This window comes from Drosophila albomicans, chromosome 3 (assembly GCF_009650485.2).
Source record: "Drosophila albomicans strain 15112-1751.03 chromosome 3, ASM965048v2, whole genome shotgun sequence".
Classification (NCBI taxonomy): Eukaryota; Metazoa; Arthropoda; class Insecta; order Diptera; family Drosophilidae; genus Drosophila; species Drosophila albomicans.
This window is the reverse complement of record NC_047629.2, coordinates 2,736,009-2,758,077: the sequence shown is the minus strand read 5'-3', so window position 1 is coordinate 2,758,077 and position 22,069 is coordinate 2,736,009. Positions and strand designations below refer to the sequence as shown.

Sequence of the window (22,069 nt, the reverse complement as noted above, 5' to 3'; positions counted from 1 at the left end):
GCCAAAAAAGCCAAAGCCATTGCTGCAGCTGACGACGACGATGAGGACGACGAGGACAACGTTTGGGGTTAACTGGCATTAATGTCATACCACCATTCTGTCATTTTGTAGGTGTGCACTTTGCGGTTGTTGCATGCCTCCAGCCACACCTCCGCCGCCCATCCGACAACCCACTTGGAAAATTGCTCAGAAGCCCATTTAAAAGTTTGCGTGTGTATCTAAGGCTCGTATATCCGACTCGACATTTGAATTTAAACGCACAGCACTGGCATTGCAACTTCTGACTTTCATGTTGCAACAGGGCCTGTTGCATGTCATTTGCACAATATGTTTCCTCAACTGTTTGCCAACAATTTTGGAGAGAGCTCTATGCCTGGCATCTATATTTGCAAAACTTTTACTGTGGTTGGATTTACTGTAGTTAAGTATTTCATTATAGAATTATATACCTACGACTGAGTTGTCATTTCAAACATTTTTCACAATTGTTGATTTTATAGTTTCTTTTAACTGGCCAAAGCCAAGACATCGCGATATACGGATTCGGTTGTTGCTCACAGAACTTGCGAAAATTTAGAGTATTCAATTTATTACCAGAAATCATGGAGGGTAAGTAAAGGCAAATATCTTATGAAAGTTATCGTTTAAATTGTGAAAATAAACTATTGCAATTTTCACTTAGTTCGCAGATATTGGTAACGTTTTTAAATGATTTTAAAAGTCGCATCTTTAAATTTCAAGCTTTAAATTGTTAAAAGAACTGCTGCAATTTCCACTCAATTGTCATCATTCTTAAATCCATTTAAATGTGATTATATTTATCTCTGTTTAAAAGTTGATTACAGCGACATGCTGATTAATAATTATAATTACAATCCGCTCAACAGATATACGTGTCACTTAACCAAATCTGTTTAAACGTATTTTATATGCAATCACATGAATTCATCAAATCATTTTAATATTTCGCGACTTTTCTGTCATTTGTAGCAGACAGCAGTTGATGGAAAACTCAATCAAAATGCGAGTATAATAAATCAATTCCCATACAATTCTTTTTTTCTTTTATCATAATCACTGACACTATACGACCCACATATTCTGCACTATTGGAATCAAGTTATTATAGTTGAACTAGGTCAAAGTTTAAGGGAGAAGTGAAAGTAAAACTCAGTCTAGACTTCGTCGACGATAGAAATAAAATGGCGCTTAGCTAATTTCGCGGGGAAACGCTGAGTTTGTTTGTCATATTGATTTTGAAACCGACAACGCGCATTGTGATGATTATTATTGATAGCAGGTGTAAATAGTTATGGGGCAGGTGCGTGCCATGCGTGCCCCAGGCTACAGTTTCAGGCAAAAACAAAAGGCCGTCAGCCAAAGCGCAGCTAGCAATCGACAGCTCAGAGACCAGACTTTAGTCGACTTCTAACTGTGCTCTACGATGCGTGCACGCCAGCCAAACGCCCAGGAACGAGAGCAACTGCGTCGCCAGCGCTCTGAATCGCGCATGATCTTGGCGAGGGTCAGAGCTCTAGGTTACCCTTTAAATGTTATCCTAGCGCTACTTTATTGAGTAATCCAATATCTTACAGGTTTCGAGTATGTGGTCAACCCGCCAGTGCTGCCAAAAGTCGCCTTTGGCACAACTATGGATCGTGAGGTTATGCCCACGAGCGGCCCCTTTATGAATAGCTTCATGAGGTCACAATTGCCGGAGGGACGTCCACATCCCAGTCCACTTGATTATGACTGTGCGAAACCCATTGGATTTAAGGTAGGTCAATCTTCTAGTTAGACTTGCACATTGCATATTAAGGTGACCGCATCTTTAATCATCACATTAAAAAGTACATTACAATTAATCCGATGGGATTGCAATGGATCTGACAAGATGTACAGGAAATCACAGAAAGCTTGTTGATTAAAAAATTTGCAATTAAAATTTATGTTTTATGCAATTTAGTTGTAAGTGTAAGAAATTATTCTGAAATGACTTACTTATAAGAGTTTGAAATTTATTCAATTCAATTCATTTAATTTAACAAAAATATAAAGTAATAAGTAATAGCAATTAAATTGATACTTATGAGTACTTTCCCATTGCCAACAAAAAAAATTTAATTAAATTTTCTATTTTGGATAACCATAATTCAAAATGTATTTCAAGTTTACTATAAATCTAGAATTTAGTATTAATTATTAATAGCTATTACGAAATTTATGGGGTTTGCATGTGGATGGCAGATTTATTACTTAGCATTCAAATTTATTATTAAATAATTTGCATTTATTAGCAAAAAACAAAAAAAATATAAATATATATAATATATAAAGCATGGATTTCTTTGGATATTATTGATTAAGCCTCTAATACACAATTTTGTAGAGCACTATTTCTATTTTATTTTTATAATAAGCTCATTAATTGTCTTTATTAAAATTGTGTATGAGCCAGAGTCGACGAGATTAAAAAACTTCGTGCTCTTACATCACCTTTTTCTTTTACAGTGATACATAATAAACATATCGATCTTTCGATATAGTTTTACATAGTGTTGGTTAATCGATCTTTCGATATAGTTTTACATAGTGTTGGCTAACATAAAATTCAGAAATAATTTATTAGGATGTTATCTTCAATTTTAAATTTGATTAAATATTTTTGAAAATATAAAATAATTTTGGCGGCAACACCTACTGATATTATATGATAATTATTTAAATTAAAGTGACATAATCAGCTGATATTTATTTCCATCTTTTCCTCTATTTCTTCAATCTTCGCTTGCAGTACCCTTCCAATGCAGGTTTCTCAGCTTTGGCTAATAAAATGCCTCGTCTGCCCGTTGTCCGTGAACAAATAATTCCACCCATGGGCACCTATGAAGCCACACCATGGATCCTTCGAGCGGGCTACACCTTTGATAGGCAAGTGGTGCCAAAGGCAAAGTGGGTGACTCCAGGGTAAGTGTTGCTTCGACATCTTGATATTCCAAATAACAACCAAAATTATTTTATATTTAGACCCTCAACGTATTCGATTCATAAGAAATATCCGAATTGGAAAATGGAAACTGCTTTTGGGACATGTCGCATCATCTGGCCAGCGGTTGCCATCTTCTGTGGCCCTACTAATGCAGCTCAATGCATAATTTGTCACCAACGCCCTGTCGGCGATTATTTCCATAGTTTTGCCAGCGATAAGGATATGTGTCGGAAATGTATGCATGCCGAGGTATCGGCCAACAAACAATGTAGCCTCAGTGTCACGGAACGCTTTAGGAAACGACGCGAGATTAAATTGTTTGTTCCTGCTCGATATTGTGGATTCTTCCATGATCATAACGGCACAAACGCCGCCGTCGAATTGACTTCTCGTAAACAACTGCGAGACAAGATCAAGACCGAAAATTATTTGTACCGCTTTGACAGCAAAGTAGAGTAAAAACTGAAGTTGTCTGTTCCACAAGAGAATATGGCTTAATTGCATTGAAGTCTCTAAAAGCAAACTAGATATTATAAATATTCTACATATTGAAAAATCATTGTTTTTGGTAAATAAATTAAAAAAGTGTAATTTTAATGCGAGAGCAGAATACTCATTTTACTGCGATTTAAAATTAATTTTATTTAACAGGCACTAAAGTACTTGGTAACCAAATTTCTATAGTTTGTATTTATATTTTATGTTTGTATTTTCATGTATGAATCTAGAAAAATTTTAAGATATGGGTAATTCTCTGTCGAAAAGTAAAAAATTATTTAGCAAAATATGTTTTTATTTTGAGCAAAGATGAATATTATATGTAATTCTAAGAATAGTTTTGGAACAAGTTTTCTGTTGTAAGATAATTGCAAAAATTAACGAAAAAGATCCTAAAATCATGCTTAGCTCTCAATATACATATTTATAATCCAGATCTATAAGAATAACCTTTACTTATTTTTGAAGTTGTTTTTTTTTGTTTAATTTTTGTTTTTACGCTCCTGATTGTTGCGTTTATTTCATTTAGAGGTCACGCTTCATTTAGAAACCTAATTTATTTTGGTGTAGACTTTCCTCAAGTCCGTGAAAATAAATTTTTTAACAATTCATAAAAACAAAACGAACTGGTTGCTCTAATGTTTTTTATCTGTCGCTTAATTTTATTGTGTTTCAGTTGAGGCCGTTAAGCGAGTTATATCAATGAAACATTTGCTGTGTCTTGATATAAAATTTTTAATTTCCCACATCATCAAAAATTGGTGATTTTTTTATGACTATCGGTGATTGGTTATTTTATTATTCAAAAATAAAAATTATACTACAATCTCTAAAGGAATCTAACTATAAGTTAATAAACCGTTTTAAAGTCGTTGCACATTAAGTGATGATAGAGACTGGCACAACATTTTATTCGTTTTTCCGGCGTTTAGCTTCCTCTTCCCATGCCGTTGGACAGTTACAATGTGAGTGCCACATGCAGCCATGTGGCATGCATTGTGGTAGCAACAATAGCAGCGCTATTGGCATTCATTTTAGCCGTAAAACTTAGTTTATGTGCTTGTTATTCAGGTAGGTGGAGGCTGTCAATGAATGTCAATTCGCATGGCCACGCCTCCTATCCCCACATTTGCCTCTTTATTTCGTTAGGCAAAACACGTTGCAACATGTTTTGCGGTAGTTTCCCGCAGTTGCAACTCAAATTATACAGCACCGTGTTAATCGAATTGAAAAATAAAAATACGTGCTTTCGTTTTGTAATGCAATTGTTTATTTTTGTTATATAAAATACACAAACATGTGTTCTATTTCATTTAAATATTTTAGAATTAATATAATTGTTTATTTTTGTTACATAAAATATACAAATATGTTTATTTCATTTTAATATTTTTCTATTAATAATATATAATATTTATAAATCATAATTTTTTTTAAAAATATTGTTGAACTATGTTTAAATGAAAAAGAACAGCCACTGTGATATAAATTGTTGAAAACTACATCAACAGCGAATGTTCCCTTTCTTTTAAACAATTTTGTAAACTTAAAATAACACAAAACTTATAGAAACTTGGTTTAAAATGTGTTGAAACATGTAGAGCAACCAAAAAGAACAGCCACTGTGATATAGATAATTGAATAAAATATATCAGCAGCAACAGTTCCCTTTGGTTAAACACAAGATGAAAAGCTCTCACACGAAAAATACTGTTATTATTATTAAATTTGATGTGTTGCCAGGCCATTTATATACAAAAAGAACAGCCACTGTGATATAGAGAGTGCTTTGAATATACAGCACAGCGACTATTCCCTCTACTTTAAAGGCGTTGAAGAGAAACTGAATACTTTTTCGAATTGCTGAATTTCGGGACTAAACACGCGCTATAAAGGAAAATCACTGTGATATGTAACGATGAGTTGAACGCATATCACAACGATCGTTCCTTTTAGCGCATGACCCATAGATCTTTATTGTTTTTAATATTTATTTTCTTTCAAACTTGTAGTGCTGCGCTTGCCACAACGAACTTCAATGGTTGTCTAGCTTTATGATCGCAAAAGTCACCTAAGGCTGGACGACCAAAGAAACTAATTGCAACCTCCATTTCGAAATATTAGTGTAATTTCTAGTTAACATTGTTGAACATTTTAAAATTATAGCACGAGTGTTCGGTCTAGTCACTTTGCCGATGCTGCTTTAAAAGCGACCATACCGACAATCGCCATTTAATTTTAAAATTCTTGGTTTATTATCACAAATGCACTCACGTTTAAATTGCTGCGTCTTGTAGCTGCAATTTTGAGACACACTTTGCCCAGTGATGTATTATTTTATTGAACATAACTGAACAAAATGCACCCCAAAAGCAGAGCTATGACTTATACTTATTTTGAATTCTTCACTTTTCGCTGGCGCCTTACGATTATACGACAAACTTCACCCAGTGATGCACACAAGTTGGCAAAACTGAACAAAGTTTACCATATAATGTATGAGTTGCTTATTTCTTTCTCGCTTAAGATCTAGAGATGTTTACCCACTGACACTGAGCTGTTGACTGATGATCTAGCTGACAGTGACCCGATCTTATATACCCATTGGCCGGCCATACCTGACAGGCTAGCGGTCCTTTCGGGTCGTGGATTAGCGTGTTTTACCTGCGGGCTTCGGCGCTTTCCACGGAATTCGCGTGAACCTTTGTGAAAATTTTGCAACTTAATCCGTGGTCATAAACGGATTAAATGCCGAGTACATAGATTCCTGGTAAAAACGCGCAGCTGTGTCGCGCATAGGGAAATTCGCAGAAGTGCAATTAGGTGTGTTTCCCAAAAAAGGATCACCAAAAGGACCGATTGCTTAATTGGTCAGTTAGTCCGAAGTTCGACGACGTTCGACTACCATCGTCCTTGCTTAGCACTAAGTCCCGTCTGGCTGCTTTTAAGTTGACTGTACTATCACGCAACTATGCGGTATGTGATCTCTGATCAGCTTCTGTTGAGACCTTGAAGTCCTTGCTCGGTTTGGTCAACTGTACTTTACGGCTCTGTAAATGCGGCCACCTGTTGAATATTTTGCATTCTCGTTGAATGCTTCTCTGAAATATTTGAGTACTTTCTCGAGATCTTCTCATTCATTTTTGCTCTTTTAAAGTGCTTTGTGGCATTTGATTAACTAATTACTGTCATAATGAACTATAATAGAAGTGACCCCAAAAAGCATCATCTTTATTGTTTTAATTAATCACATCATAGATCTTACAAAATGTTCACTTCATTTTAAGTGAAATAAATTCAGAACCCATAAGAGCAGTCAAAAATTTTATAATTTTAATTTCGAAGATATGCCGATCGCGAAATTGATTAATTTGGTGAAGATTACGTTCATGACAGAAGTAATCAATACATTAGCGGTATGTGATCTCCGATCAGCTTCTATTGAGACCTTGAAGTCCTTGCTCGGCTTTGTCGACTGCACTCTACACCGCGGTAATTTATAATTTAATTCCCGGGATTTCAAAATTGTAATTTAAATGTATTCCGATCGCAAATTTTATGAATTTTTTCGAAGGTTTCGTTTTTTTTAATATCTGAAATTATTTAGTAGCCGAAAAATGAAAATATTGTAGAGCGTCTTCGGTTCTATAAAATCCTCAGTTTTTTTTAATGTAGACAATATTCAAGGAGTGAATAGAGAGAGAACGCCTTGGGCAACGATTTAGCTTAACTGATGAGTTCCACGATAACAAAATAAAATAATTAGAACTTGAACATCTATGATTGACATTACGAAACAATACTTACATTTTAGAGTATCATAAAGATCAGTGAAAACTATTTGTTTTCTATTGGCACGATTGGTGACACAATCGCGCAATTTTATTAAGCATTAGGCTTCGTGATAATTTTGTGAACATACAACTCATATCGTTTTGAAATCACAGCCGCCTGGTTATTTATTAATCTTTGTGATCACTGTTTTAAGTCAGTACAAACCAATATTAGAATCGATGTATTAAAATGAAACGTTGATAGAAGTGCATTTTATCCAGGCGTGATTACTTTATGTATGTGGCTATAAAAGACATGAATTTAGATGAACATTTTTCATAACTGTTAATCGGATCTTATAATATTACTTGTAACTATAAGTCATTCAGACTAAGAAATTTATTTTATAATTTTTCTCCAATATCTTAAAATCAAATTGCTATAGAAAATATTATTATTATCATGGTATATTGATATTGATTGTGAGTAAATATACGTAGTTAAAAACTTAACTATGTCTTAAGACAACTTTAAAATCAAAATATGCACACATTGTAATAAAGTATGCAAGTATCAGTGAAATTTGTAGCTGAACAATATTTGTAATTAAAAATCCGTGAAGCATAATTTGAAATAACATTTTATTTTTAAAAAATTTCTTCAAATTAAGAAATAATTAAAAACATTTTTATTGTAATTACAACGGAAGTTGTTAGTCGGAAGTCATTATCTAAAATACAGAAGTATCAGCAGAACATTCAACGTATTTATTTTTTTATGGAGAATTGATAAGTTACGATTAAATATACTTTTATTAAACTATATTAGTAACATGCATTTACAGCTCGAAGAATGGGTTACAATAATAGGGAAATAAATGTTTGTGTTTTCTTAAATATCTTAATTATATTTACTTTTTACGTTTCGTGGTTTTCATATTCAAAATTTTAAAATAATGTGAAATTAGATAGTGCAAACGTATTCACGAAACATTTGTTTATTTAAGGCCATTTAGAGTAAAGGCAATACAGTTTTTATTTGATATATTTATTTTGTAATACTCTCCAGGGTTTTTCATTTAAGCATTCTTTAACTTTAAATTATTACTTTTCATCTTTGCCGGAAATGGAAATGCCTATTGTATAAAATATTTAATATGTAAATGTTTTTCCCGTTTGAAAATTTCAGAAATGTATGCAGTTTTGAAGTTGTTTTTATTGTGCAAATCCAGCTTTAAAATCGAAGGACATATGTATAAGCGCTTTTCTGCATAAGTCTCTACGAAAAATAGTACTGCCCGTTGTGAATCCATAACCATCCAAAATAAAAACAAAGTTTGGGTTTTTTGTAGCTTTCGCTATTTGTTTTTTTATTTTATTGTTTATTTGGTAAAATTAAATCAATATTTTCATTTCAATTATATATTTTTTTTATTACCTTTTTTCAGTTATCTTTTCTTAGAAAAACGAACATAATTGTTTCAAATTTTCAGGGTACAACTAGAAGAAGAAGAAAACAAATATTGAAAACAATATGAAATTAAAAGAAAGATAGAAATAGATTCTAAAATTCATAAGTAGATATTCTTCGTGTCATAGTTTTAATTCAATTGTTTCTTTCATTTTGTTGTTCTGTTGCTATCAGCGCTCTCACCGTTACACTTTTTTCTCATACTTCCTCTCTTTCTCCCATTCTTTTACGCCACTCTTCTCATACCAGCTGTGGGAAGTAAAAAAGATGTACAACAATATTATTGGGGAGAAAACTTTAAGACAAATGTTAGCGAAATGCTTTCTTCTGACGATCATAAAGTTCTGATTCGCGTTTGTTTGTTTGTTGTTGTCGCTATTGTTGTCCGCTATCTATGGTATATTTTGCGTTTAAACGCAGATTGGTTGAAGAAAGATTAAAAATAAAACAATATTCTCCAGGCTTAAAATGGAAACCTACAAAATTAAGAATAATTTCATTAGAAACATCACAAAATACAACTATTTATTGTATTCTTACCGTTTTGTATAAAATATTTGGGATTCCATTCAGTAGGGGCATCAATGCCAAAGGAAATCAATGTGTAGGTTAACTATGAAAACTACGCCTTAATGGTAGATGTAAAAGCTTTTTACACTGTAAATAAAGAAAATTATACAATTTTATCATTATTACATATAAGAATATATATTATATATATAATTAAGTTAGTTATTTTATTAATATTGTAAAGAAACCTTTTTTGCTAAATCTTTATAAATCTGTAACTGCATTTTGCTTAACATTCAAACAAAAAGAAATTCATACAATTTATTTTGCCATTATAATTTTAAAATTTATTTCAATTGCAATTCTCGTTTATAAAGTATTGTAGTTTCTTCTAAAAACTTATTTTTATATATTGAAAAGTTAAGATTTTTTAATTTTAATTTTTTTGTCTTTATTATTTTATAATTTATTTCAATTGCAATTGTCGTTTATAAAATATTATAGTTTCTTCTGAAAAGTAATTGTTTATATATATTAGAAAGTTAAGATCCCTATATTAAAAACTAAAATATTCGAAAGTTGTTTGTTTTTTTTTTATTTTAATAAAATTTTATTTAATCTAAAATGCATTTGTACTTGGTAATTCTGATTTTCATCTGGACCAGGAACCATGTTGTTATCATATACTAGTGTTGCTTATTTTTAAAAATAAATGTTTAAGTCAATCAAGAGTAGAGTAAAGGAAAGTTTTAACATAGGACAGTCTTATCACAAATACAAATAGTTGAAAGGAATGAAAGACATTTAAATGACTTACAAGAAATTGTCGGCGCCGCTGTTGCGGCTGCTGTTGCTGCCGATGTTGTTGCAGATGGCATATTAGCTCTGGCAACGACATGCGGTTGCTGTTGTTGTTGCTGAAGTTGCTGTTTCTGTGTTTTTTGTGTAGGTGGTTGTTGCTGTTGTTGATTCTGTTGGTTGTTGTCATCGTCGTCATCAATGTAATAGCATAAATTGTTGTTGCCACCGCCAACGTTGCTGCCACTGTTGCCATTTTTATTGCTGTTAGAAGCAGCAAATGTTGCCGCTGCTACTGCTGTTGTTGTTGCCGTCGCTGTTGCTGCTGTTGTGGTTGATGCTTGCTTGCGCTTATGTCCCGTTATGCTTAAAGCAGCCGATAGACTCGAAGTCGCATGCAATATTGAACGCTGGTTAAAAATGCTATTAGACGCAGCCGCTGCAGCCGCATTGTTGTTCTTGCGAAACTTATGATGATGATGGTGTGAAGACGACGATGACTGCGGTGGCGGCGCTGGCTGCTGTTGTGACTGTGGCTGTGGCGTATGCTGATGCTGTGCTGCTTGTGGCATTGGCGGTTGTCACGAGCATGCCACCTCGGCTGTGGTTGTATTTTTGTTATTGTTGCTGGCAGCACTGTTGTTGCTGCTGCTGCTACTACTGCCGCCGCCGCTATTGTTGTTGCTACCATTATTATGAATCCCTGCCTGATCTGTTGTATCCATGCAGCTGCTGCTATCTGCACCATTTTTACCAGTTGCTTTGAAGCTAGGCGCATTCATTTGCGCTGCTGTTGGAGTGTTTGGTGTTGTACCGCCCATATCGCTGGAGGCATTTGAATTGTCCTCAGTTAACTACTTACAAAATTAATGATGTTTAATTATATATATTCGTATTTTATTTAACTAATCGATTTCGCACACAACTCACCGACTCGCTAAGTCGATGCACTTTGGCACCGCTTTCACGTCCACGATGATTGCCGCCAGTAGCTTGGCCTGTGGGTGACGGTTCTTGTGACTGTGCTAGCTCAGTGGAGAGGCGCTTGCGATTGGCCATTAGAGTGTTGTTAAAAGTGTTGTGACTTTCCATCGACTTGCGCTCACGTTTGAGGAAGTCCGAATCAAGATAGAGCGATAGTTGTTTGCGCTTGACATGGCGCGCATCGATAGCCATGCCCTCCTTCAGCATTTTGATGTTGACGCCATGCATGATGACATGCTCGGTGAAGTTTTGTATACTCTCGGTGAGGTCAATGTTGAGGTTCTCGGAACGCTCGAATTCGAGCCCAATGAACCAAAGTGAACAGAATGGTGAAGTTGTGATTGCGGCATGAGATGGCTGCTGCTGCTGTTGCTTCAGTTCGTCTTCGTTGCCGCTGTTGTTTTGTGAATTGTTACCGCCAACGGCTTTCTTTAGCTCGAAACTTTTTGGATTGACATGGGCAAGTGCAATGTGAGGATTGCGCTCAAGATTGCCAATGAGCAGGCGCACCTTGGACTCAACGAGACCGCACCATTCCAAGTGATCGTCAGCTGTTTGGGAGTTAACAAGCAGCACAATAAAGTGGCGATATCTGTAGAAGAAGCTGGGCGCCTCGAAAAGACGATCCCAGCTGACGCGTCCCAGCATGATTTCATCGGTGATGCTCATGCCACGGTTAAATTCGGTCAATATGACCTTCTTCGTAGACTCGGACACATTGAATGTGGAGTTTTGTTGTGGATATGCGGGTGTTATAATTGGCATCAAATGATACCGGTCCGAAGCGTTGACACGTGGATCCCAAACCTGTTTATAACAAAAAGACCATATTTAGAATATACCACGATAGGAAATAGGTGTTGTAACTTACCTGGAAACGCAGGTTGACGTTATCGGGATGCTTTAGCAAGACGGGGTTGGGCCACTTCCAGCGCGAGAATACCAAAAAGAACTTGTGCACCAAGGTAGCAGCTGCAGCATTTGGATAAAGCTGGCAGGTACGTGCCACTAGCATTGCCCAGGTCACACCGCCGAAATAGCCCAAGGAATTGGAATAGATGCCATGCTCTAAAAAAATAAGAGAGAATTGTTTGTTAGTGTCGGATGTATCAAAACATTTTTAAGATGTTAATACTTACTCTTGGCCCATAATTTGATGGTGCGCAATGCTAGACGAAAGTTTTCAATGTTGGGCACCAAAGCGAGAATCTCGTCAGTGACACGGCAGCCGTTAAGACTGCGCACCGAACGAGGATCAAGATTCTTGAGCAGATTATCATCGCGCAGATCAAAGTCATCGGGTATTTCTTTGAGCGATAGACGTGCAAATAGTAAATCGATCTCGATGCCATCAAAGTTCATTTTAATGACCGGCACAAAGGCCTCCTCAACCGAACGGCATTCGGTGACCTCGGGCTGTTTCTTCAGCACCTCAAAGAAGCTTTGGAAGTAATCGGTGCGCTCAATGTTGCGCGGTGCCACACAGAGGGCATCAATATCAGCACCCTTATGATGCACACCCAGTCGATACGACCCAAATGTATAGATTTTGCCGCCCAGCTTCTCGGCTGCTGCCTCGGGCATGTTCTTGCTAACGGATATATCTTTGACCCACTGCTTGACCAGTGTATTCAATTTGGCCAGGATTTCCATGCGATGATTAAGCTCATCCTGGCTCTCAAACACCTTGTATGGCTCCAGCGATTTGCTCAGCTCCTCTGTACGGAGCAGATCTTCTGGTCGCGGCTCTGCCAAGCTAATGGCCGATGTCATGCCCAATTGTTTGGCTGGCTGCGCGCCGCCCGAGGTAGTATTGCCATTGTGTGGTTGGTGCTGCTGGCGTGTTGGTTCGGAATTCCACATGTTGATTCTTAGTTTTAATTACTGTAAGAGAGATGAAGAGATATATGTTAATATGCTTTTGATGGATGAAGATGATTAAATATGATTTACTTACCTAACTAGTCTTACAAATTATCCTTTTGTATTTGTAGTATTTTAATATCTTAGTATTAAATTTGCCTGTTGCTGTTGTTGGTTGTTGTTGTTGCTTCTGCTACTTGTAGTAGCAATAAATGGAATTATTTATGTTGCTTGTTATCGCTGCGCACAATAATAAAATGCTGCAATAGAAATGAAAAGATTTGTATTATTATTTGTCCTTCGCCTTCAGCTGCTAAAATTGGTGCAAATCAAAATACTTCCGACAGTTTTGCTTGTCGGAATTTTATCACTTCTCCGTGTCAGCAAAAATTGCAATGCAAGATAAGATATTTCGCAAATACAAATAATATAAACAAACAAGATGAAAGTACAAAGCGCAAGAAATGCTAACAAGTGTTGAGTCTTTTGTTAATAATCGGAAAAACAGCTCAAATTTATCTAACGATAAAACCGCTAGAGTGACAACACTGAATAGCGCTCAATGCACATTTGTAACGGCAAATTGTTCTTCTGTTGCTCACAAATAAACAAATGCGTAAATATTGTTTTTCGTTTTCGGCAATGTCGAGAAAGAAAAGTGCAAGCTAATTGTCGATACGTTACAAACATAAACAAAGAGCAACAGCAAAAATGCGTATCAAAACGGAATCACAAATCAGATAGACACCCACACATGGACTCTGATATACATATACGCAATAGAGAGCGCAAAGCGAAATTAAAACCAAAAAACTTACGCTCACTGGTTGTAGTAGTTGTAGTTGTCACGCACCCACACGCACAATTAGAGTTCTCAAACACGATTGATGTGTGTTAAAGAAATGTGAACCGCTTATATACGATTTGAGACTAGGAATTTCGGCTAACGGTGGCTTTTACCTACCTGCGCTTCTTCGTGTTGTTGTTGTTGCTGTCGTGTAGTTCTTCGGCTAAGCTAAGGTTTCGGCTTCGAAATTGAAGTTCAGTTATATGCACGAAGTTGTTGCGTCTTAGGTAGTTGCAATGGTGGTTGTGGTGCTGGCGGCGTAAATGTATGCGTGTTGTGTTTTGTATGCATGTGTGTATACATACACATGTATGTGTATGTAGGTAGTATGTATGTATGTATTTTGGCAGCGTACGAGTGTTTAGGCCCATTCATTTGAGTCGTTCGTTGAGTTGCCTTCCGTTCCGGCTTTTTCATGCACTTTTTCCTGTATACTTGTGTATTGTTATAATTGTGTCGCGATTTGTGTTTTATTCGCGCGCTGTCTTCTTCATTGCTTTCATATCAGATTCCGATTCTCTTCTATACCCACATGTAACACTCGTTTTTTACGTTTTTTCTTTCTCTGGCTTGCTTCTTTTATGCTACGTGACTCGAACTCGCTTGCAGACTGACGCACGCCATGCAAAACAAAATTCACTTTTCATTCAATTGCTTGTACAACGACGTACTACGTATGCACACACAACATATTAAGATGATGAAAACACGGACACTGCATTGATGAAATTGCGTTTGGATTTTAGTGTGTATTCGACATTTTTGCTTTCCGTTTTACAGTTTGATTTGCGCGTTCTACAAATTAATATATTCTCGAGAACCGCAACGACCAATACGAATTGTGTGGATAAGAGAAAAGAAAGCAGCGTGACCACAAATTGTCTTCCAAAATATACTATTTTCTATGATAAATATACCAGCAGCTGCTATTAAAAGCTTGGTTACACTTTATTAGTGGTGGCACAATAGCTCAAACATTGCGGCGCAGCTTTTTGAATTACGATGGCTTCTTTGTTTCTCTAAGTTGTAGAGCCGCAAGAACAATTTACTAATTTTATAGCACTTCCTCTAAACAGTGTTCAGTTTTGCAATAACGAAAACAAATTCTTTTAAAAAGTGCGCATTGTTCTTCATACGAATATACACATAGCAAAGATGGATATGTTACCGCAAGTAATATACCAAATATGTATTTTTTCCAAATTGTCGGTATAAAGTATTTTATAAAGAGTACAGAAAATGCAATCCACAAAGCATGTTTAATATAATTCAAATCGGATATTTGCATTAACAGTGCCATTAATAAACATGTATTTATTTCATTTTGTAGATAATATTTGCTATTTATTTTAACTATCCGATTTTTACTTAGTTTAAATGCAATCCACAACAGTTGCACGGATGTGGCAACGCTGCCAACAGCTGAGCGATGTATTTGTATTTTGTTGGGGGAATTGTAAAACTGCAAAAAACGGAAACAATGTAAATTCAATTGAAAAACAATAAATGGCAGCCACAACATGATACCCTGGATGCGCGAGAAGTTCAACGAGAAGCGCGCAAAGTGGCTGGCGCGCAACAAGCAACGCGGCACTGATACGGAAACAGAGACCAATTCCACTCACAGCGCCCGCAACAGTAGCGCTGCTCCAACCACAGCAAGCAGCGGCAGCGATGCCGAGAGCAATCTTAGTCTGGGCAGCGGCGCCTCTGGCTCCATGGTGCAAGTGCATACCACCGAAATGGAAACGCAGACAGACGGCGGCGTCATCGGTGGTGGAAACTGCGTGTTGCGAACTCCATCGCCGGCAAGGAGGCGACGCATCCAGTTGGAGTTGCAGCTGCAGCAGGAATCGATGGGGAAGGCAGAGCAGGCGAATGCGTAAGTTGCCAAGTGTTTAATTGAATGTTGTGAAATAGTTTTTTACGTTTCGAAATTCTCCGTTGGATTAACGCAACATCATCCAAATCAAAACATAATTAACAACTGGAATTAACCAAAACAAACTATGCAAAAACTGCGCAGTTTGTTTCTACGGTAAGTAATGTGGTTCCCTTTTGCTGTCGAATTATTGAATTGCTTTAACTTTGAACAACAGCAAAACCCAAACAAGACTCACGTCAGCATCGTCTACAATTGTGGCGGATCCGGATGCATCGAAGGCGGGTGAAACAATCACCGTTCGCGTCATCTGTCCTAGTTCCCGTGTGCTCATCTTCAAGACGGACATCAACAAGCGACTTAATGACCTCAAAAGCGAAGTCATCCTCGAGCTGAGCGACGATCCCGACTCCATACAGTTATTTGCACCCGATGTCCGACATTTGAATCCACGCTATCGACTTTATCGTGCCGAATACTTTGGAAGCGAACTTAACGAATCCCAGACACTTGCCCAGCTGAGTGTGCGTCATAATGAAACCTTCATTCTATCGCCCCGCCGCAATACGCTGCCCCAAACTGTGACGCGTACTCGTGAGGTGCCCGGACCCAATGATGCGCTACTCGAGAGCGCCACGCGCTTTGTGCAGAACAACACAAACTCTCTGCCCATCATCGACATCAATGAGATCTTCCAGCAGTCGAATGTGAGTGTTGCCATTCACCAGCAAGTTGTAGCTAATACATATAATATTTGTACAGATTCAGTATGATGTGCGCAAGGTTCTCATCTCGTTGGCTCAGGCATCGGCAGCAATCATTGGCGCTGGTCCATTTGCGCCACGTTTGATAGCCATGTTGAAGCAGCGTCTGGTCAATAGACGCAATCACCAAGCGGACACGCTGCAGTGCCTGGTGGACATGGGTTTTACGCGTGAGATCGCTGAGCAGGCATTGAGGTCCAACAATGGTGTCTACTCCACCACCTTAGAGTGGCTGATACAAAATCAGCGGGAGGAGGATCCCAATCAGCCGACAGTGATGAATATGCAGCGCAGTCTCTCATCCATATCGCCTTCAACAATTGTGACCAATAATGTAACTATATATATAGAAATTAAATACTTCTTATGCTATAACTATTACGTTCTAGGAAACCATTGAGAATACCGCCGCTTTGATGCAAATCGTTCGAATTTACAGCCATCGCGATACGCCGCCAAATGAGGAGCTCATCGAGTCACTAACCGAGATGGGCTTCGAGGAGAATGCCGTCATCTCGGCCCTTAAGAAGACAGGAAACAACAAGGCCTCCGCCTGCGATTGGCTTTGCGAAAATCGGTCTGGTAGCGTTATAGAGCTGCGCGAAGGTTTAGCATCCGATTCCCCCATACTAAAAGTAATTCTCGAAATGCCGCAAGTCCAACTTACACTCAGCAATCCAAAGACCTTTTTGGGTAAAGTTATAATTTATGACTAATCGAATGCGTTGTATTAATTGAATTTTCTTATTTTAGCCTTTTTGGCCATACTGGAGAATGAGAATGCGATTCGAGTGTGGCGCGGCGATAATGATACCACCTCGGTCATCACACATATCCTGCAAAAGTACCACGAGGAGAAGCATGTGATGGGCATCAATCAGTTCTATGTGAATCGCTGGTGATCCGACTACGATCGACGCATTATCAAAGTGGCTTTATATTATTGATATTAACCAAATTCTATTTACTATATATAGATAACATGCATTCACATACATACTACATCAACATCATTTACATATACATCTATGTTCGCAAATCAATCGTTACATATACATATATGTAGCCACATATATATTTGTATATATAAATATATACACTCACTCATACACATATTTAGGTACGTAACGTGCATAGTTAGAAATAAGCCTGCATTGGAGCCTAGAAGAAGATATTTTTGTAGCCTAACAGACACAAAAACAAAAAACAAGAACAAAATTGAAAACTACAATAAACAAATTGAAATAATTTGCACCATGCCAAAGATGCAAAACGCTTCGCTTCGAGCACGGGCTGCAAATCGTAAAACGCTTACCGATCAGTACGAAAAGCATAAACTAGCATATTAAAATCAATTACATATACATATATATATATATTTATAAATCATCTAGTTCATCTAGTTCTAGTCAAGATCTTAGCTTTTATATAGCATTATACATCTATCGGAAACTCGCACAATTTGCAAATCGAACAACTAAAATATTAACTCTATACTTTTTTAAACTTCATGAGTGATTGAATCATTTGATCGATGATTACAATAAAGTTGTTGGCCATTTGAAAAATATAGAGTGAAAAAAAGGTAAATTGCAACCGAGCGTCAAGTATTATTTTGTAAAACAATTATTGTATTTTATCATTATAATTATTATTTAAGTAATAAGCAAATAAATTAGTTTTTATACAAAAAATAATGAAGTCTTGAAAGTTAAAAGGGAAAAATATGTTAAATTATTATGGTTTACATTAATTAATTTAATGTAATTTCCAAATGTGCTAATTGACTTAAATCTTTCGCTGGATTCGCGATATTTCTTTGTACCTGGCTAGCTGAGATTAAACTGGGATGACAGCTGCTGACCGGGTGACATCTGGTTATTTCTTCCTTAGAACGGATTAAAAAAAGATCAGGTAATAATTTCTCCATATAAGCCGAAATATGGTGTCTTAATTTTTTGGGTAATCTTATATTTTGCATAGAAGTAAAAATTCCATCGGTCATAAAATATTTGCAAATTTTTGCAGACACCATCTGTCACACTTTTATGATATTAACAGGTAAAATAAAAATGTATAAATAAGCGCAGAGTTACGCGAGATTAGGAAAAAGAGTTGTTACCTACTTTTACCTACTTAAACTAATACTCGTAATGCCCAAGACATATTATATTTGGGATGTTAGTCGATTGACAGACTCTTTCTCCGTTGGTTGTACATGTTTAGAAAAAAATGAATATATTTTTGTAAGTCACCATTTCGCCATATATCAATATCTAGTTCTTTATTTAGCTCTTATCCTATCACAAAGTTTTAACAATAGGTCAAGAAATGGTCGAAATTGGCAAACCAATTATTAACTAAATATTTATTAAAAAAATATGAAGACAATATGTTTTTAATTGAATTAATGAGCAATAAGTTTTATGGTTTTTCAAATGCTTTAAAGAAATGTCCATATTATAATATTGATGATTGTATAATTTGACCATCCCAATCAATTATCGAATTGCCCTCGCATAATTAGGAGAGCAACTTGCATAGCAACCCACGCGCATATGATTTCATATGTCGCAATATTCGCTTTGGTACTTTTTGCTAAACAAGTAACTATGGATTTGTAGGAGGAGCTGAATGCCAATACTTTTCCACTGGCCACGCTTAGCTTTAGGTTCTTAGTTTGGAAGAATTCAGTTTTTGTTCTTCCCTTATGCAGCGTTGATTTGGTTTCGTCATACTTTTGTTTTATCATTTAACATTGCTGAGCCAGTGATAAAAGGGGAAGACATCGCACAGTATTAAGGACCTTCAGTAGAGGACATCGCATCGTTATTTCTGACGAGGACATCATTGATGACAATCTCCAACGGATTTATAATTATAACCAAATCCCCTTAAAGAAAATTGTGTAAGTGCGCGTTTAGCAACTTATCGACTTCTATATCATCAAAATTTAAAAGAATAATAATAAAAAATAAAATGAAATATAAAATTGCAAGTGATTGTAAAATTATTTCTGTGCTCGAAACATACTTAAACATACATGGTGCGTTCCAAAGTAAGCAGGACTTTTTGAATCTAGCGCCCTCTGGTGGCGCCATATTTATGTCAACTGGTGCGTTAGAATCTGCTATCCTTTATCGACTTCCAGTAAAAATTTCATGACATTTCATCTATTGGAAGTGAAGTTATTCCCTTTTAAGTGTCAGTATATTTTTTTGTCATCGGTGCGAGAATGAGCTTCGAACAAAAAACCCAACACTAAATTTTGTTTTAAAACTTTTACCGAAACGTTTCAATTGATGAAACAAGTTTATGGCGATGGTTGCCTATCCCGTAGCAGAGTGCACGAGTGGTTTCAACGTTTTCAAAGTGATCGTAAGGACATAAATGACGATGAACATGTGGGCCAACCAAAATCCGTGATCACCGAAAATTCCTTCGAAACTGTGCGTGAATTCATAAAAAATCAGACGAAATCATTATTGAAATTAATGGAAATAGAATTGAACATCTCCAAAACATCGATTTATCGCATTTTGACCGAACATTTGGGTGTGTGCACGGTTTGTTCCGCACAAATTGACTGACGTCCAAAAATTGCTCAGAATTAAACATTCGAAGGACCGACTATTTGACCAAAAATCACATTTTAACCATGAACCACTCCCCGTATTCAACTGTTATTGCACCGTGCGACTTCTACCTTTTCGGAAAAATGCATTTGCCGATGAAAGGAAAGCGTTATGCAGACGTCGAGGCCATTCAAAAGGCTTGCACCGGCATACTGGAGGCCATACCGGGCAACGAGCTAAAACACTCGTTCGACTTGCTTTTGGACCGTGCAAAAAGCTGTATTAAAGCAGAAGGAGACTATTTTGAATAATATAAATTGATTTTGCCGAAAAAGCTATTTGTTCTGTCTTTTTGTTAAAAGTCCTGTTTACTTTGGAACGCACCTTGTATAAGTAAATACTCTGTGTTGATATATTTTCTGTTCTTCCGCGCTGTGCTACTAACAATTTCGTATTAACAGTATTCACATGTTAATGTTGTTCCCATGACTAGAAAAATAAAAGAAAACAGTGACTTCGGTGAGGAATTAGGCTTTCGCTCCCAGATAAATAGTATTGTGACAGAATTGAGTCCTGAACAAATTCAGGCGTTAGTAAATGAAACAGTTGACGCCGTGCTCGCTGAACAAGAGCTGCGCTTAAAGCTACAGTTTGCTGTGAAACTCAATGATGTCAGATCACAAATACAAGCCCTGCAAATATGTATGTACATAGCTGCACCAAGCGTTGACACGTATAAAAAAGTGACAATAGACCCAAGTGTTAAGTGCGATTCATCATTCTTGAAAATTTGGTTGCGGTCAGATAAAAAATGTCGAAGATATTAAAGAAAAACTTTTGTATGGAGAACACGCCTACTTTCTTGGGGTCTTAAAATAAGTGAAGAAAAATGCCGCATTGAGTTGCTTTTATTCAGAATGGGTAGCGGGTATCTCACAGCACACTTGACTATAGCTTCAAACATATCAAAATAAACACAATTATTTACAATTGTTTTTGGCGTCACAAAACGCGCACCTCAGATTAATATTGATAACGTTTGTTGTTCCCAGCGGAAAATGTAGGAACCCTCATTACTAATACGCCCTGTTGACTTTGTTTGATCAAATGTGATTTAGCTTCATGTGAGTCATATCTATATGGCTAGTTTAAATGCTTTATATATTAAATGAGTCATTCAGTATTAGAAAGTGTGTCATTATCAATAAAGGGAATCCTCAGTGAACTCAAGCACTCGAGTTCTTCAGATAACACTCTCATTTAACAATATGTATTTTATTAAGGGTTTGATAACAGCATACATTTCGATAACAAGTTTTCACTTTTGCTGTTAAATGTTTCTTTGGTATAACAATAATTTACAATCTTAGATTGAAGGCTTTAGTTCATATCATTGCAATAAGGAATTGTATTCGTTATTACAATAGAAAATAAATAAATAAAATTTGCAAATCTTCTACGAAATAAAACTCTCTATTGGTTCTATTTTGATTCTATTGATTCAAGTAATATGCTACAGTCTGTACATAAAAGTATAAAACGGTTTGAAGATAATTCAGTGCATCGCAAATATTGAAATAATTTTACTAGCATATAAGTTTCTAGGATATTTTTAGTTCGTTCAACGCTCTTTAATTCGGAATGTGTCAAATATTTTATACTCATGACTTCATTTTGTCTCACTCCAAAGTTGTGGAGTGCCCTTGGATTGTCCTTCACTTTTTACGCACATATGTTGCTCTATAATCTATGTAATTTGTTAAATATTTTGGAGCATTTGTTTTATTGTTGTGTGTTAGTACAATGAAAATGAAAAATAATTTCACAATTGCACTTTTAATGCATTTCAATTAATTTTGCGAGCAACCGCACATTTTTCATTGCATTATTTTCAGCAGCAGCAGCAGCAGCAGAAATAGAATTAGCAACAACAAGTAAAAATTGTTTATTGTTTAGGTACTCAGAGTGTGGAAATGTAAAATTTGAATTTATGTGAAGCGCATTTATTTAGTGGTCATGCATCCATGATATACTTCTGTATTTACTGGCGAGTGGCTTTTAATTAATATTTGGCGCGCAAATTGTTAAATTGTTTAGGAAATGAGCAAAGAGCAA

General features: G+C 36.3%; 5 protein-coding genes across 7 annotated transcripts; 3 read left to right on the top strand and 2 right to left on the bottom strand.

The window, feature by feature from the left end:
• Window positions 1–436: 436 nt before the first annotated feature.
• LOC117568502 (uncharacterized) lies at window positions 437–3,591 on the top strand. Its single transcript, XM_034249196.2, has 4 exons — window positions 437–609; window positions 1,596–1,777; window positions 2,795–2,967; window positions 3,028–3,591. The coding sequence occupies exons 1-4, from the start codon at window positions 603–605 to the stop codon at window positions 3,446–3,448; spliced, it is 783 nt and encodes a 260-aa protein (XP_034105087.1). The 5' UTR covers window positions 437–602; the 3' UTR covers window positions 3,449–3,591.
• Window positions 3,592–8,676: 5,085 nt separating this feature from the next.
• LOC117568849 (uncharacterized protein DDB_G0283357-like) lies at window positions 8,677–10,611 on the bottom strand. Its single transcript, XM_052004338.1, has 3 exons — window positions 10,059–10,611; window positions 9,272–9,388; window positions 8,677–9,207 (listed from the first exon to the last, which is right to left on the bottom strand). The coding sequence occupies exons 1-2, from the start codon at window positions 10,609–10,611 to the stop codon at window positions 9,384–9,386; spliced, it is 558 nt and encodes a 185-aa protein (XP_051860298.1). The 3' UTR covers window positions 8,677–9,207; window positions 9,272–9,383.
• A 9-nt stretch (window positions 10,612–10,620) lies between these two features.
• Window positions 10,621–14,577, bottom strand: LOC117568847 (poly(A) polymerase type 3). Of its 3 annotated transcripts, none has more exons than XM_034249724.2 (6): window positions 13,851–14,577; window positions 12,981–13,146; window positions 12,163–12,907; window positions 11,895–12,091; window positions 10,970–11,830; window positions 10,621–10,893 (listed from the first exon to the last, which is right to left on the bottom strand). In XM_034249724.2, the coding sequence occupies exons 3-6, from the start codon at window positions 12,884–12,886 to the stop codon at window positions 10,621–10,623; spliced, it is 2,055 nt and encodes a 684-aa protein (XP_034105615.1). In that variant the 5' UTR covers window positions 12,887–12,907; window positions 12,981–13,146; window positions 13,851–14,577. The 3 variants fall into 3 exon arrangements, with proteins under 3 accessions (XP_034105615.1, XP_051860297.1, XP_051860296.1); XM_052004337.1 differs by having other exon boundaries at window positions 12,981–13,126; XM_052004336.1 differs by lacking the exon at window positions 13,851–14,577 and adding an exon at window positions 13,705–13,826.
• A 537-nt stretch (window positions 14,578–15,114) lies between these two features.
• On the top strand, window positions 15,115–15,620 carry LOC127565566 (uncharacterized). The gene has a single exon (XM_052004692.1). The coding sequence runs from the start codon at window positions 15,254–15,256 to the stop codon at window positions 15,617–15,619; it is 366 nt and encodes a 121-aa protein (XP_051860652.1). The 5' UTR covers window positions 15,115–15,253; the 3' UTR covers window position 15,620.
• Window positions 15,621–15,622: 2 nt separating this feature from the next.
• LOC117570144 (ubiquitin-associated domain-containing protein 1) lies at window positions 15,623–17,717 on the top strand. Its single transcript, XM_034251608.2, has 5 exons — window positions 15,623–15,771; window positions 15,833–16,322; window positions 16,378–16,713; window positions 16,769–17,072; window positions 17,133–17,717. The coding sequence occupies exons 1-5, from the start codon at window positions 15,743–15,745 to the stop codon at window positions 17,279–17,281; spliced, it is 1,308 nt and encodes a 435-aa protein (XP_034107499.2). The 5' UTR covers window positions 15,623–15,742; the 3' UTR covers window positions 17,282–17,717.
• The last annotated feature ends 4,352 nt before the right edge of the window (window positions 17,718–22,069 follow it).

What these genes read in the sequence shown, in the direction of transcription:
- LOC117568502 (XM_034249196.2), top strand. An exon ending in CGAAACCCATTGGATTTAAG is followed by an intron (nt 1,778 to 2,794) that starts GTAGGTCAATCT and finishes CTTCGCTTGCAG; the next exon opens with TACCCTTCCAATGCAGGTTT. An exon ending in GCAAAGTGGGTGACTCCAGG is followed by an intron (nt 2,968 to 3,027) that starts GTAAGTGTTGCT and finishes TTTTATATTTAG; the next exon opens with ACCCTCAACGTATTCGATTC.
- LOC117568849 (XM_052004338.1), bottom strand. Translation starts at nt 10,611, where the DNA reads ATGCCACAAGCAGCACAGCATCAGCATACGCCACAGCCACAGTCACAA.
- LOC117568847 (XM_034249724.2), bottom strand. Translation starts at nt 12,886, where the DNA reads ATGTGGAATTCCGAACCAACACGCCAGCAGCACCAACCACACAATGGC. An exon ending in CATCAAATTATGGGCCAAGA is followed by an intron (nt 12,092 to 12,162) that starts GTAAGTATTAAC and finishes TTATTTTTTTAG; the next exon opens with AGCATGGCATCTATTCCAAT. An exon ending in ACGTCAACCTGCGTTTCCAG is followed by an intron (nt 11,831 to 11,894) that starts GTAAGTTACAAC and finishes TGTTATAAACAG; the next exon opens with GTTTGGGATCCACGTGTCAA.
- LOC127565566 (XM_052004692.1), top strand. Translation starts at nt 15,254, where the DNA reads ATGATACCCTGGATGCGCGAGAAGTTCAACGAGAAGCGCGCAAAGTGG.
- LOC117570144 (XM_034251608.2), top strand. Translation starts at nt 15,743, where the DNA reads ATGCAAAAACTGCGCAGTTTGTTTCTACG. An exon ending in AGATCTTCCAGCAGTCGAAT is followed by an intron (nt 16,323 to 16,377) that starts GTGAGTGTTGCC and finishes ATATTTGTACAG; the next exon opens with ATTCAGTATGATGTGCGCAA. An exon ending in CAACAATTGTGACCAATAAT is followed by an intron (nt 16,714 to 16,768) that starts GTAACTATATAT and finishes ATTACGTTCTAG; the next exon opens with GAAACCATTGAGAATACCGC.